The sequence below is a fragment of the Manis javanica genome, chromosome 3, assembly GCF_040802235.1.
Source record: "Manis javanica isolate MJ-LG chromosome 3, MJ_LKY, whole genome shotgun sequence".
Taxonomy (NCBI): Eukaryota; Metazoa; Chordata; class Mammalia; order Pholidota; family Manidae; genus Manis; species Manis javanica.
The window spans coordinates 42,867,232-42,880,514 of record NC_133158.1 but is presented as its reverse complement, the minus strand read 5'-3'; the positions used below and the strand labels follow the sequence as shown (position 1 = coordinate 42,880,514).

At 48.9% G+C, this 13,283-nt stretch overlaps 1 protein-coding gene across 4 annotated transcripts in view; it reads right to left on the bottom strand.

The window, feature by feature from the left end:
* Positions 1-2,319: 2,319 nt before the first annotated feature.
* The window catches only part of PRDM15 (PR/SET domain 15), a 77,831-nt gene continuing 66,867 nt past the window's right edge, over positions 2,320-13,283 (bottom strand). For all 4 annotated transcript variants that reach the window (XM_073231307.1, XM_073231310.1, XM_073231309.1 and 1 more), the window contains exons 21-25: positions 11,954-12,037; positions 11,371-11,546; positions 7,718-7,798; positions 5,908-6,117; positions 2,320-4,886 (exon numbers count right to left, since the gene is read on the bottom strand). In XM_073231307.1, coding sequence (XP_073087408.1) covers positions 4,404-4,886; positions 5,908-6,117; positions 7,718-7,798; positions 11,371-11,546; positions 11,954-12,037 — 1,034 coding nt within the window. In that variant the 3' untranslated portion in view covers positions 2,320-4,403. The remainder of the gene's footprint in view (positions 4,887-5,907; positions 6,118-7,717; positions 7,799-11,370; positions 11,547-11,953; positions 12,038-13,283) is intronic.

Here is a 13,283-nt window from a genome sequence, read left to right as displayed (position 1 = left end):
GGATCAAAGACCTGAATGTAAGTCATGAAACCATAAAACTCTTAGAAGAAAACATAGGCAAAAATCTCTTGAATATAAACATGAGCAACTTTTTCCTGAATGCATCTCCTTGGCAAGGGAAACAAAAGCAAAAATGAACAAATGGGACCACAGCACGCTAAGAAGTTTCTGTACAGCAAAGGACACCATCAGCAGAACAAAAAGGCATCCTACAGTATGGGAGAATTTATTTGTGAATGACATATCTGACAAGGGGTTAACATCCAAAATAAATAAAGAACTCATATACCTCAACACCCAAAAAACAAATAACCCTATTAAAAAATGGGCAGAGGATATGAACAGATACTTCTCCAAAGAAGAAATTCAGATGGCCAACAGGCACATGAAAAGATGCTCCACATCACTAATTTAACAGGGAAATGCAAATTAAAACCACAATGAGATGTCACCTCACACCAGTTAGGATGACCAACATAGAAAAGACTAGGAACAACAAATGCTGGCGAGGGTGTGGAGAAAGGGGAACCCTCCTACACTGCTGGTGGGAATGTAAGCTAGTTCAACCATTGTGGAAAGCATTATGGAGGTTCTTCAAAAAACTAAAAATAGAAATACCATTTGACTCGGGAATTCCACTCCTAGGGATTTACCCTAAGAATGCAGCAGCCCAGTTTGAAAAAGACATATGCACCCCTATGTTTATTGCAGCACTATTTACAATAGCCAAGAAATGGAAGCAACCTAAGTGTCCATCAGTAGATGAATGGATAAAGAAGATGTACATATACACAATGGAATACTATTCAGCCATAAGAAGAAAACAAATCCTACCATTTGCAACAACATGGATGGAGCTAGAGGGTATTATGCTCAGTGAAATAAGCCAGGCAGAGAAAGACAAGTACCAGATGATTTCACTCATCTGTGGAGCATAAGAACAATGCAAAACTGAAGGAACAAAACAGCAGCAGACTCACAGAACCCAAGAAGGGACTAAAAGTTACCAAAGGGAAAGGGACTGGGGAGGGTGGGTGGGAGGGGTGGGAGAAAGAGAATAAGGGGCATTACGATTAGCACACATAATGAAGGCAGTATAGCACAGAGAAGACAAGTAGTGATTCTATAGCATCTTACTATGCTGAAGGACAGTGACTGTAATGGGGTATGTGGTGGGGACTTGATAATGGGGGGAATCTAGTAACCACAATGTTGCTCATGAAATTGTGTATTAATGATACCAAAATAAAAAAAATTAAACATAAAAGCTTCTGATACCTCAGTATCTAAGGGAACATTCCAAATAATCCAAAACATTATGGGTTCTGGACTAGAGGGAAATCGAGACATAGTTGGCAGCAGGAATTCACCTATATATCCATGTATAGGGTATCAACTACATGGAATGGACAGTTTAAGCAGAGGCCAGCCATTGAAAAGCATAGGCCAGTTTTGTCACCATACAAACTGAGAGGACATGAAACACACTCAACTTCTCAAAACCATCTTAACACCTTTCAAAATCCATTGGTTAAGCCACCAATGCTGCCTTTGGCTGGAATGCCACGACTCACGGCTTTGGACACTGTGACTTGGAAAATCACGTAGGGCCCGTGACTGGCTCCCACACCCTCCCACTCTCCCCCAAAGCGGTCTCCCACTAGGCACTGAGGTGACACCGTGTGTACTCCAGAGGCTGAGCGCCCACCCCCAATGCTCCACAGGGCACAAGATTCAAGGTGAGCGGCTGCACCCCGGGGGCCCCCTCTGAGGGCTCACCACCACGTGACACAGGACACACGACCTCCTGACCTCACAGGCCCAGAAGAAGTTCTCGTGATTTATTAACTTAGAATAACCAAGAAGGATTCACAGAGCTTGGTGGCCACAACAGCTTGATCTAAGTTCCGCCTGGACACAGCTGTGCACCTGGGATCAGCTAAAAAATTAAACACTTCCCATCAGTAAATAGTGATATATATGCAGAACCACCTGCAGTCAAGGACTTTGGCTGAGTGGCACTTTTTTTTGCTCCCCAGTTTCTTATATGCAAATTCATAGCAACTGTGTTAAGACACATGAACCAACTTTGCCACAGATAGGAACCCTTTTAAGACCAAATATGTCTACAGAAAACTCAGGAGTATATTTACTTTTTATTTAGAGTTCTCACTTATTATAACAAGAAGTATTATTATGCGTCTGTGCATTTTAATAACAGTGGTAGTATACCAGGGTCACCCAACCGAAATTAGGTTCTATAAAAACATTTGATGCATTCTTACTCAAGGCACAAACACAACTTTAAAAAAATAAAACTGTGATTTAAAAGGCCTTTATTTCATAGGAAGAGGAATAAAAGATAAATGTGAGCAGATATTTAATGTCTGGCTATTTTGCTTGGTCATTCGCACTTTGTACTCAGCAAATGCAAACAGAAATTATCAATGACTTTAAAAAAGAAATCTTATGAACCTTAGCTTTCTTGATGGTTCTGTGGCTACCTGGACTACTTTTATTTGGAGAACGGAGACAATATTTTAGAAAATATACCAACCCTAGCCCAAGTTCATCTGATGAAACTATTATGTATAAAGTAGTTAATTATATACATAAATAACATAAAAATAATTATCATAAATTAAAAAGTCAAATAATCTCCCACTATTAATTCAACTTAGAAGTGAGAGATGGGAGTGTATAAATGAGCTGTGAGTGTGGACGGTATGAATGTGGAAGACCCCTTTCACGTGCTACATGGGTGAAGAACTCCCTTAGTTCATAAAGGCATATATTGCACAAAACAAATTCCAGCCCTATCCTCAAAATTCTGCTGTTTGGAATAAAGTGAAGTGCTGAGAAAGTTCATTTTGCATAACAAATCACCCTTATCCTCACTGGCAATGTAAGATTACTCTAGTCTCATTTACCCACTACCCATCAGTATTTCTTCCAGAAGGTCTCCCAAGAAACAGAGGATCCAAGATAAACAGTAATCAAGGAAAAAGCAGGCAAATTTATCATTTCATTCTGGACAGTGTTAAACGATGTCAGGAGACTAAAACACTAACCTCCTTTCCCTACACCCCTTTCCGTTTCCTGCCTGAGCAGCAGGAGGGCAGCCGAGAGCCCTGCCCTTCCACATACTGCCTCCGAAATGGTACATGTGTACGAATACACATGCCCCAGGGAAGCAGAGACTGCTAACCGGCATGTTCACTTATTAGAGGCATTAATGCTTCTACTGGTGAACTAACTTCCACTTTCATTACTGCCTAGCAGGAAACAATATCTTTAAATTTCAGAAAAACCTACAGTTTTCCACTGTAAAGAGCCAAAGTTCATTAAATATTTTTATAGAAAATTGGTCTTGAAACACATCAACCTTTGGAACTAAATTTAAACATTAAAAAAACATGAATTTCTTCCCTGTTCTTCAGTAGAGGGGATTTGGCTAGCCTCAGCCATAATAAATACATTTGGATTGCAGAGGGTCCTGAGACAACTTCGAAGGGGCCACCAGAAGGGACACGAGGCTTACTCGTTGCACACCACTGTGCCCCTTTGCATTTGGGCAGTTGTGTAGAATTGGACCTGGACCAATGGTCCTACAGTGCAAACGACTTTAGCATGTTAAAACAAAATAAAAAACAACATGGCTACAACAGACTCCTGAACACATAACATATGCACAAAATTAAGTAAAAAGCTTTTAAAACGACAATGAAAATCAACTCACACATTACTAAGAGGCCTTTTGTGCCTCAGTCAGCAACTCCGCACCGTCCCTTGGCCCTGCTGACCTTGGAGGCGGAGGAGCACACATTCCCAGCACACCTCACACGTGGTTTCAGCCCAAAGTTGTAAAACGAATTTGACTTAACTCAGATTCCAAAGAATATAAACGTTCCTTTAACTTCTACCTGCTCATTCCCCAAATACATCCAGAAGCAAGGAGAAACTGCTTCACTGAGCAATGGCCACCCATGAACACTGTTTTAACACAGTAACTGAACTCTAAAGGAAAAAATAAAGCAGACGCTTATGTTCCTAATCATGTATCTCTTGCCTCTTATGATCCTGCTTCTCTTTATGTTTCACTTTCCAAATCCTGGGTCTGCCTAACCAGGGTTTGGTAGGGGAGGCGGAGGTGTGCCATGGCCCAGGACGCCTGCTTCACTAAGACATGGCACGGGCCCCACCCCCATGAGCAGCTAGCCTGTGGAGTTAAGCTGACAGACTAATGGCTGCCAGGTGTCTGGGAGGGAATTCTGCAAAAGCTCAGTCACCCTTACTTACATTGTGATGCAAGGTTTTTCCTTTGTTTGGTATCCAGCAAACAGACCTCAAAAATAAACAGAAAACCTGTCTGTGGTTCTCTCTCCAGTGCTCCTCAGGGCGCCTCAATAGCTGTACATCTGCTGCGGCTGCTGCTCGGTTGGCACCTGGGGCTGTGGGGCCTGCAGCTGGGGGGCCTGCGGCTGTGGGGGTGGCAGTACGTCAGTCTGGGGTACCGCCCTCCATGTGAGCGGGTGCTGGTCACCCAGCTGGTTCCCCAGGGGGGTGATGGAGTTGACCAGCGTGGTCAGATTGATGAAGTGGGCCACGGACTGAGGGTTCGAGGCTTCTGGCTGGGGGTGGAGCTGGATGTCGTTCTGGCGATTGTGCAACATGGCAGAGCCACTGACGGTGTCAAAGGTCACGGTCAGGATTGAGTTGTCCAGCTGCAGCTGGCGTTCTGGGGTGGTTAGGTGCCCAACGGCCACCGGATGGAGATTGGCAAACTGGGTCCCAGCTGCAGTGGTGATGGGGGTCACGGTGATGTTGGTCAAGCCAACCGAGCTTGATGGAGTGGTCACATTTGGGTCACCCAGAGTCACCACCACCTGCAAGAGTCACACACAACAGAAAACAGTTAATAGTTTCTGCAAAATGGAGAACGAAAGAACCTTCCCAGGCCGCACTCTGTGACAGGCACTGTGTTACTGCACTGGGAGGGTCACATGCTCAGCCCAAAGGAAGAGACGCAAGACATCTTCTGGTGAATGGCTAAACCAAGTTAACTCTGTCCTGGAAAAATTATGAAGAGGAGAAACAAGTCACACACAGTCACAGAGACTACTTAGCTAGAACTGAGAAACAGTGACTTCACTGGCCAGAGGAAAAGGAAGGAAGTAGTCATGAGAGACAGACAGCGGATTCTTCATCTTCCATCCCCCCTCTAAAGCACCTTGCCGGTGGCGAAGGAAAACCCCAACTCTGAAGCTAAAACAGGGCATTAAACAAATTCACAGTAGCAATGGTCGACAAATAGAAATAAAAGCAGCATTCCTTCCCATGGGGAGGGATGGAAAGGCAAATAAATGCAAGAAATGTTTGCAATTAAGATCACCCATCTCCAAATTCGGGCCAGGTGTGCAGTGATAAGACACATGGATTAAAGATCTTGGGGCCTCAAAAACCCAAAGTGCTGAAGTTGAGCAAACTAGAAGCTTCTGTTAAAAGCAGCAGATAGACTGGCCATATGCATCCCTCCCTTGCCCCAAGCCACCCTGGCCGGGTCATTTGGTGTAACCTGACCCCACCTGTCAGCAATGTACCCTACCTCCACAATAAAGGGACACACCTCGGCTATTCATAATCTCCCAAACTAGAGACAACCCAGTTCCCAGCCAGGGGGCACAGCTGTCCTTAACGTGCTACAATGTCATGCTGTTATTCACAGTGACAAGTGTGATCTCCCTCTAAATCAGTTAAGTGTCAGGTGCGCGAGGCTAAGGGAAATGACGGGCACATGCTGTCTGCAGCCAGGGTCCGCCCACGCGCTGCACACGCGGCAGGCAGATGCGCAGGGTTCACGGGCCCAGGCCGCAGCCTCCTGGGGGTGCCCAGGCCCCTGCTGGCCACCTGCTGGATGCTCTGCACAGCAGAGTCGGTCTCGTCCCCCACGCCGCCCGGGAACGCAGGCTCCTTCTCTGGGTACTCGCTGAAGGTGGCATCCTCGGCCCCCGGCGCCCCCGCCTCCTCCTCCGGCTTCTGCTCCCGCTTGTGAACTCTCCGGGGGGCTTTCACGTGCTTCCCCTCAGCCAACTCCTCCTGCTCCAGGCTCAGTTCAGGCTGCAGGAAAACAGGTTTCAGTGACACCAAGGTCGAGGGGCAGTGTCCCCATGGTGGCCAGTGTGCTCCCAGCATCCTCCCGGGCACACGCCTGGCTGGCAGCGAGGCCCTTGAGCACTGGGAAGTGGTGGCCCCAGCTTCTGTGCTCACTTGCATTTCTAAGGATTGGGATAAGCTCCGGTTGGTTTCACTTTTTTTAAAAAGTGAAGGAAATGACATACAAGTCATATTTTTAACAGCCTTACCTAGTGCTGAAATACAAACATCTCTAAAGACAAGTTTAAGCTACTGCGCCAGCCCTGGTGAGCTCAGCCTGCAGCTGGGAACACTCACGTCAGGGCTCCCAGGGAACAGGCTGAGACAGACGCCCTACAGAAACAAGCTTGGATCAACACGGGCCTGACCACAGGAGCTGTACGCTTGCCTCCTTCGGGGACGGCAAGGACCCGGCTGTAGAGGCAACCACCGATGGGTACCCCGCCACACCGAGGCCAACTCTGTGGCTGGGCTTACTCAGCCTCAGAGGCCACTGGGCAGTGGTGGCCAGTGAGGCTTTCCACCCTGGTCTCCCACCACCACTCCTGGGCCTCCAGGGACATCCCATGTGACTTGGTCCCACCCCAGTGGGCATCAGACCCAGAGGAAGCCTGCCAGAGCAGGGCCATGATGGGCCTGCCCTCACCAGAGCTGGCTGTGGGCCTCTGGGGCACGGCAGGGAGGTGGGCCACTCCACACGGCCCAGCACCGAAGCACAGCACTCAAAGCACCATTTCAAAACACAGGTATAAACACCATTTTAAAGGAAGACAGCATGAAGTATTCCTTTTATAATAAAAGGCCATGTTTATTAAGGTATTGACTACCCATCACCTTAAAGAGTAAGCTCACCTAATATGTTTTAGGTACTTTGCTTGTGCCTTAACTGTGCCAAGCTTTTGTGGAAACCATCTGTGAGGGTAAATTTTACGTGTCAATGTGGCCAGGCCACGGTGCCCAGATGTTTGGTCAAACAACCAGCCAAGATGTTGCTGTGAAGATACTTTTTCGATGTGGTTAACCTTTAAATCAGTATACTCTGAGTAAAGCAGATCTCCTTCTCTGATGTCGGTGGGCCTCAGCCCAGCAGGTGAGGGCCTTAAGGAAGAAGACTGAAGTCCCCGAGGAGGAGGCAGCGCGGCCCCCAGTAAGGTACGCCAGCTCCTCCCTGGTCTCCGGCCTGCCAGCCCGCCCTGCAGACTTTGAACATACCATCCCCACAACTGCATGAGCCAGTTCCTCAAAGCAAACCTGACCCTCTCTGCACACACACCCTCCTAATGATCCCGTTTTCTCTGGAGAACTCTTAATATTCCACTATTCTCCACAGTGCGATACATCAATGTTCAGAAAACTGAAGTCCTAGAAACTTTACAGAAACCAGGAGATGTTCCAAACTACTGTGCGGAATAAGACCAACCCAAATCACAGAGAACGAATTGACCGTGAAATGTGAGGTGGAGATCCTTACACCACCTGCATGCGCCCCGACCCCCCAGCCCCTCCGCAGATGTCTGTTCACCTGGAAGGTCCTGCGCCCCTGCAGGGCCGGCTCTGCGCTCACCTGGACGATGCCGATGGAGGAGGCATCGATGGTGGTGGTCTCTGGGAGGTGGTCCAGGTCATCGATCCTCACAGCCAGGACCTACGAGCAAGCAGAGCCTACCATGAGCCAGGAATGCGGGCCACCTGCTGACCTGTTAGTCCCGCAAAGGCACCCAGTGGTTCTGGCCTGGCCCTGCTCAGGACTGGCTTTGCAACCTTGGTTCCAGAACCCTATCCAGGCTCATCCTTTTTCATCCTCGTCCATCTCCCTCCTTTCGAGTTTGTGCAAAAGTCTTGCACACAGTGGGTATCATCCCACATCTGTCCTGCCCCTCACATCTACTGCCCCCGAGGGTGGAGTCTATTGTCTGCCTCTTTTGCTCATACGAATGTGCTTTCAGTCAATGAATTTGCAGTGTATCTTCTTATTTCAAGCCATGAACGCATAAGATACAGCATGGTGAACCTCTCCTACAAGGAATCACCAAAAACGAGATACCCATACTTTAAACACTTCACTTTTTTACTTGACAAGTAAAGATACTTTCACTTGTCAGTTTTGTGATACAGTGACCCCTGCCCCACCAAACCACACTGAACGGTCCCCAGCGTGCCAACCTCACACTGAGACTCACGTGGTCCCTCCCACCAGGTCAGAGTGTCTTGATTCTCATCCACAAACCTAATGCCACTTGTACCTGTCACTGTGTCCACCTAAGTTAGATCATGAGCAGGACGGCAGAAGGAGTACAGAGAACCGAATGCCCGGGAAGGTGTAATAACAGCGAGCTGAGAGTGCAGGGGAATCAGCTGTCTGTAAGGGTTCTTCACCCAGACGGCTTTGCAAACGTCAAATGTTTGCCAAATAAACACCACAAAAGGGAAATACAGACTATATGCGTAGACACGGCTTACTTAGAAAGATGGCAGAACGGCGCCTGGGGACTTAGTTCAAAGACCATTGTTGCCCCTTTCCAGGGACGGAGAACAAGGGCATGCCTGTTTACTACAGCGCTGATGCTGACAGCAGCACTGAACAGCCCAGTGCGACTCTTGTCAGCCCGGAGTCCAGATCTGTGATGCTCACAAGGACTCTTGAGTAAAAGCCAGCTGCCACTGATGCGACCTCTGCCACTGTCACTACCACCTCCACATCGTAACCACACAGTCTCATCACCTCCTCCACCACCATCACCCCCCAGGATAGGCTGTGTCTAACTGACATTCTTATCCAGCCATGTGGCAGCGTCCACACATCACTGCAGGGCCCACCAACTCCCTCCTCGCCCCTCCCTCTGCCACGTCCCCTGCTGTCTCGGAGCCTCCTCCACATCCTCTGTTCTGTAGTTACCTTCCCTCCCGTCTGCCTCCTATTCTGTCTCGGGAGACCATCAAGTCCAGGAGAGTGGGGATGCACTGTCCCCCCGCTCCCAAGCGCTCTGCACCAGCAGGCCCCCGAGATGCATCTTTTTGCACACCACAGAATGAAAGGACAGCGCTCCAAAGGCACGGCCCGAGGAGGGCGGGCTAAAGGCCCCGAGCATGGAGCTGGTGGCAGCGTAGCCCCGCAGCACCTCCCCGTTCTGTGTGCTGGCCATCCCCAGCAGGGGGCTCCTTCTGCCTGGGGGGGGGAGCCTGAGTGGGCCACGCTGCCCTGGTCTGAGAAGCAGGTGTGATGGGGTGACCCGGCAGAGTGATCAGTGAGAAGCGAAATCCGGGTAAGGACTCACTGGGCCCAAGCGATTGCTGAGCACCTGTGCGTGAGCAGGGCCTCCCTCTGCACCCAGCAGTGCAGTCACACCCTGTCTGCAGAAACTGCCCTGCCTGCTTTTTGCTGAAACACAGAACTAGAGAAGCCCCTGAGTGACAGAGAAATCACTGACTCCAGCCTCTCAGGAGCCTGCAGCGTCTGCTTGGGACCTGAGGCGTGGAAGGTGCCATGTTTGCCGAGGCTGGGCAGCAGCATGGACTCTGGCACCAGGCTCCTGCTCCCCAACCCGGTTTTTCTAGGTGGAAACACTGGCTGGTTGCGAGGTGGAAAAGGAAGCAAGCTGAGCTCAGCCGGCAGATCCCACTGCCTGAGCCCAGTGGGGACAGCCGGGAGGACTCAGGCCGGGGACCTGAGTGGGCTGCAGAGGAGAACACATCAAGGTTCCAGAAGGAAGGGACACACTTATTATATCCAAATTAAGGCAGACTGTGCTTTGATAATCGCAAAAGTAATGCATGCTCATGAAAACAAATTATTAAAAATGAAGAAAAATCCAAAGGTAAGAAATTACATTTAACTTCAACACAAGAAGCCCCCTGTATTCTTTCTTCATGTGTTTCATTTATATCACCTAGGCGAGCATTACACACACAGACCACAGGTCTGATGTATATCATACATGCACATGCAATACACATGTGCACGCTTTCTCACAATGGGTATTCACAATTTTAATTTTGTGAACAAGTTTATCTCTGTGAACACATTTATATAGTTGAGCATACTGCTAAACTATTACTTAATGTAATCACATTCCTCTTGCCGGAAATCCCTAAAGCACTGGGCAGACACCGCCATGCTTTCCTGGAGGACGTCCAACGGCTGGAGCGCACAACTCATGCCAGCCAGCATGATCGCTTTTAATCTAACACCTCCTACTAATTCAACAAAAGACGGCACCTTCTGTTAACACAAACTTCTGGGAATCCGTGAGGCTGCAGGCTACTTTCTAGGCCTCAACCATGCATACTTCCTCTTCTCTGAACTGTTTCCCCTGTGTGCACGGGGCTCTTCGTGTTCTTTGCCCTGAATGGTTATCGTTTTCAATATTAAGTTCAGGCCTCTGCATGACGGCGACCTCCACGTGTCTCACTTTGACCTCTGCTTACCCTCTGGACCCACAGAAGCACTCGGGGTTCCATGACCACACCTGTGATGCTGTTCATGGCCTCTTTCATGGCTTTTTCACTTGGAAAGACTTCCTCTACCTGCATTTTTTCTAGTTTTTTCACTTTGCTTCTTTTTAAAGCACACTGAGTGCAGCCTGGAGAATACAGCCAATGGTTCTGCAACATCTTCCTATGTTGACAGATAGTAACCACACTAGTGGGGGTGAGGATTTAATAATGTGGGTAAGTGGTGGACCACTGCATTGGATACTTGAAACCAATATAAGATTATGCAAAAAAAAAAAAAAAGATTGTGCATCAACTATACTTCAATAAAAAGAAGAAAACTAGATAGATAAATAAATAAATAAATAATGCCCTTCCTTTAGAACAGGCTTCAGGCCAAGCCAGGGTGTAATTACCTCTGTGCGGTCTGTCGCTCTCAGCCCTCAAGGCCACCCTCGGCCTGCAACCCCATGTGGAGGCTCCCCGCTCTGCTCACTTTACTAGTACTCCAAAGCAGATGGCAGGCAGGGCTGTGCCGACCTTCTGCCATCTGAGCGACAATTTAATTTGTATTATTAGCAGAACTATGTTGGAGGCCCGTCTGGTGCCTCCTGGCTGCAGGTGCTGCTGTTCAGGGCTGAGCGAATGCAGGACCCGGGTCCTGCCTCAGGGAATCCCAGGTCTGCAAAGGGAGATGGATCCTGAGCCAGCGCCTGGGGCCTGAGCAGTAGATGCTGGCGCCGGCTTGAGGGCCAGGAGAGGATGCCGCGCCCACCCCAGGCTTACCTCCGGGTGCTTGCGCCGCATGTGTCTGCTCATGGAGGCCCTGGTGGACACCTTGGTCCCACACAGCTGGCAGCTCTGCGCCTCTACCTTGTCGTGGGTAAGCTGCACATGCTTCTGCAGCATGTACTCGGTGACATATTTCTTGTCGCACACGGAGCACGTCCACTGCTTGCCCACTTCCCACACACACAAGGAGGAAAAGACAAGCACGGGTCATGAGCAGGGTGGTCCACAGCCCGCAGAACAGGCGAGGAGGGGGCCTCCCCTCTGTACGTGCTGGAAGGGCTGCCCACCAGGTTGGGCCATAGGAACACGCAGCTTGGGCAGAGAAAGCAGGAGAGGGGCCTCCTCCCGCGTGGAGCACCAAGCCAAGCCTGCTGCTCCAATACTTGCAAATTCAAGAGTGGATATTCGAAAGCTGTGGTGGGCTGACTTTGAGGGGGTAAGGGGCCACCATCAAGGCAGGATGGCACAAAGTGTTCTGAAAGAGGCTGCAGCAGAGAAGAGCAGCACAGCTGTCCCCATCCTGCACACTAGAGACTGCCGTGCAGCCCAGAACACTCTCTTGCTGCCCCCTGCTTACCTGTGTGGATGAGCTTGTGCGTCTCCATCGTGTTTCTCTCACTAAAAGTCTTTCCACACAATTCACACATGAAGTCTTTAATCCCTGCAGAAAAAGGTGTCTCCTAAGTGTTTTAATTTTACACACCAGACAGCATATTGTCCCTGACAGGCTCCAGTGTCTACAGAAGCTGCAGAAGGGAAACTGCTGAGAGACAGCAGGCAGAAACACACACTCAACCAGAAAACCATGCTTGAGAAATATATTCAACTTGAGAATCTGACCCTGCTGCAGATGGCTTAGCAAGCAGCTTCCTCAGAAAGGGAGCACGGCCAGATCCAGCCGAGCGCCCTGGGGACGGCCATAGAGCGGGAACTAGAATCCCAATCAGTGAGCTTTACTCTGCATTAGCTCAGGAGGAGGAGAGAGAAAAGCCTCATTTATGGAACTTCTAAGGTTTCGTCAGCTTCGTTCCTGTCTTGAGTGTTGAGAATGATCACTGGGTCTGGGATGAACATCCTGCCTGCTGGTCACCCGGCAGGCACACATGGAGCTCAGCAGCCTGCTTCACTCCCCAACCTGATGAGAAATAGGGCCTCTGGGGTGTTTTTTTTTTTTTTTTGGCATCATTATGAGCATCATTATGGTTACTAGACTCCCCCCATTATCAAGTCCCCACCACATACCCTATTACAGTCACTGTCCATCAGTGTAGTAAGATGCTATAGTCACTACTTGTTTTCTCTGTGTTGTACAGCCCTCCCCGTGCCCCCCCCACATTATGTGTGCTAATCGTAATGCCCCCTTTCTCCCCCCCACCTTATCCCTCCCTTCCCACCTGTCCTCCGCAGTCCCTTTCCCTTTGGTAACTGTTAGTCCATTCTTGGGTTCTGTGATTCTGCTGCTGTTTTGTTCCTTTAGTTTTTGCTTTGTTCTTATGCTCCACAGATGAGTGAACTCATTTGGTATTTGTCTTTCTCCGCCTGGCTTATTTCACTGAGCATAATACCCTCTAGCTCCATCCATGTTGTCATGAATGGTAGGAACTGTTTTTTTCTTATGGCTGAGTAATATTCCATTGTGTATATGTACCACATCTTCTTTACCCATTCATCTACCAATGAACACTTAGGTTGCTTCCATTTCTTGGCTATTATAAATAATGCTGCAATAAACATAGGGGTGCGTATGTCTTTCAAACTGGGCTACTGCATTCTTAGGGTAAATTCCTAGGAGTGGAATTCCTGGGTCAAATGGTATTTCTATTTTAGCTTTTTGAGGAACCTCCATACTGCTTTCCACAATGGTTGAACTAATTTACATTCCCACCAGCAGTGTAGGAGGGTTCCCC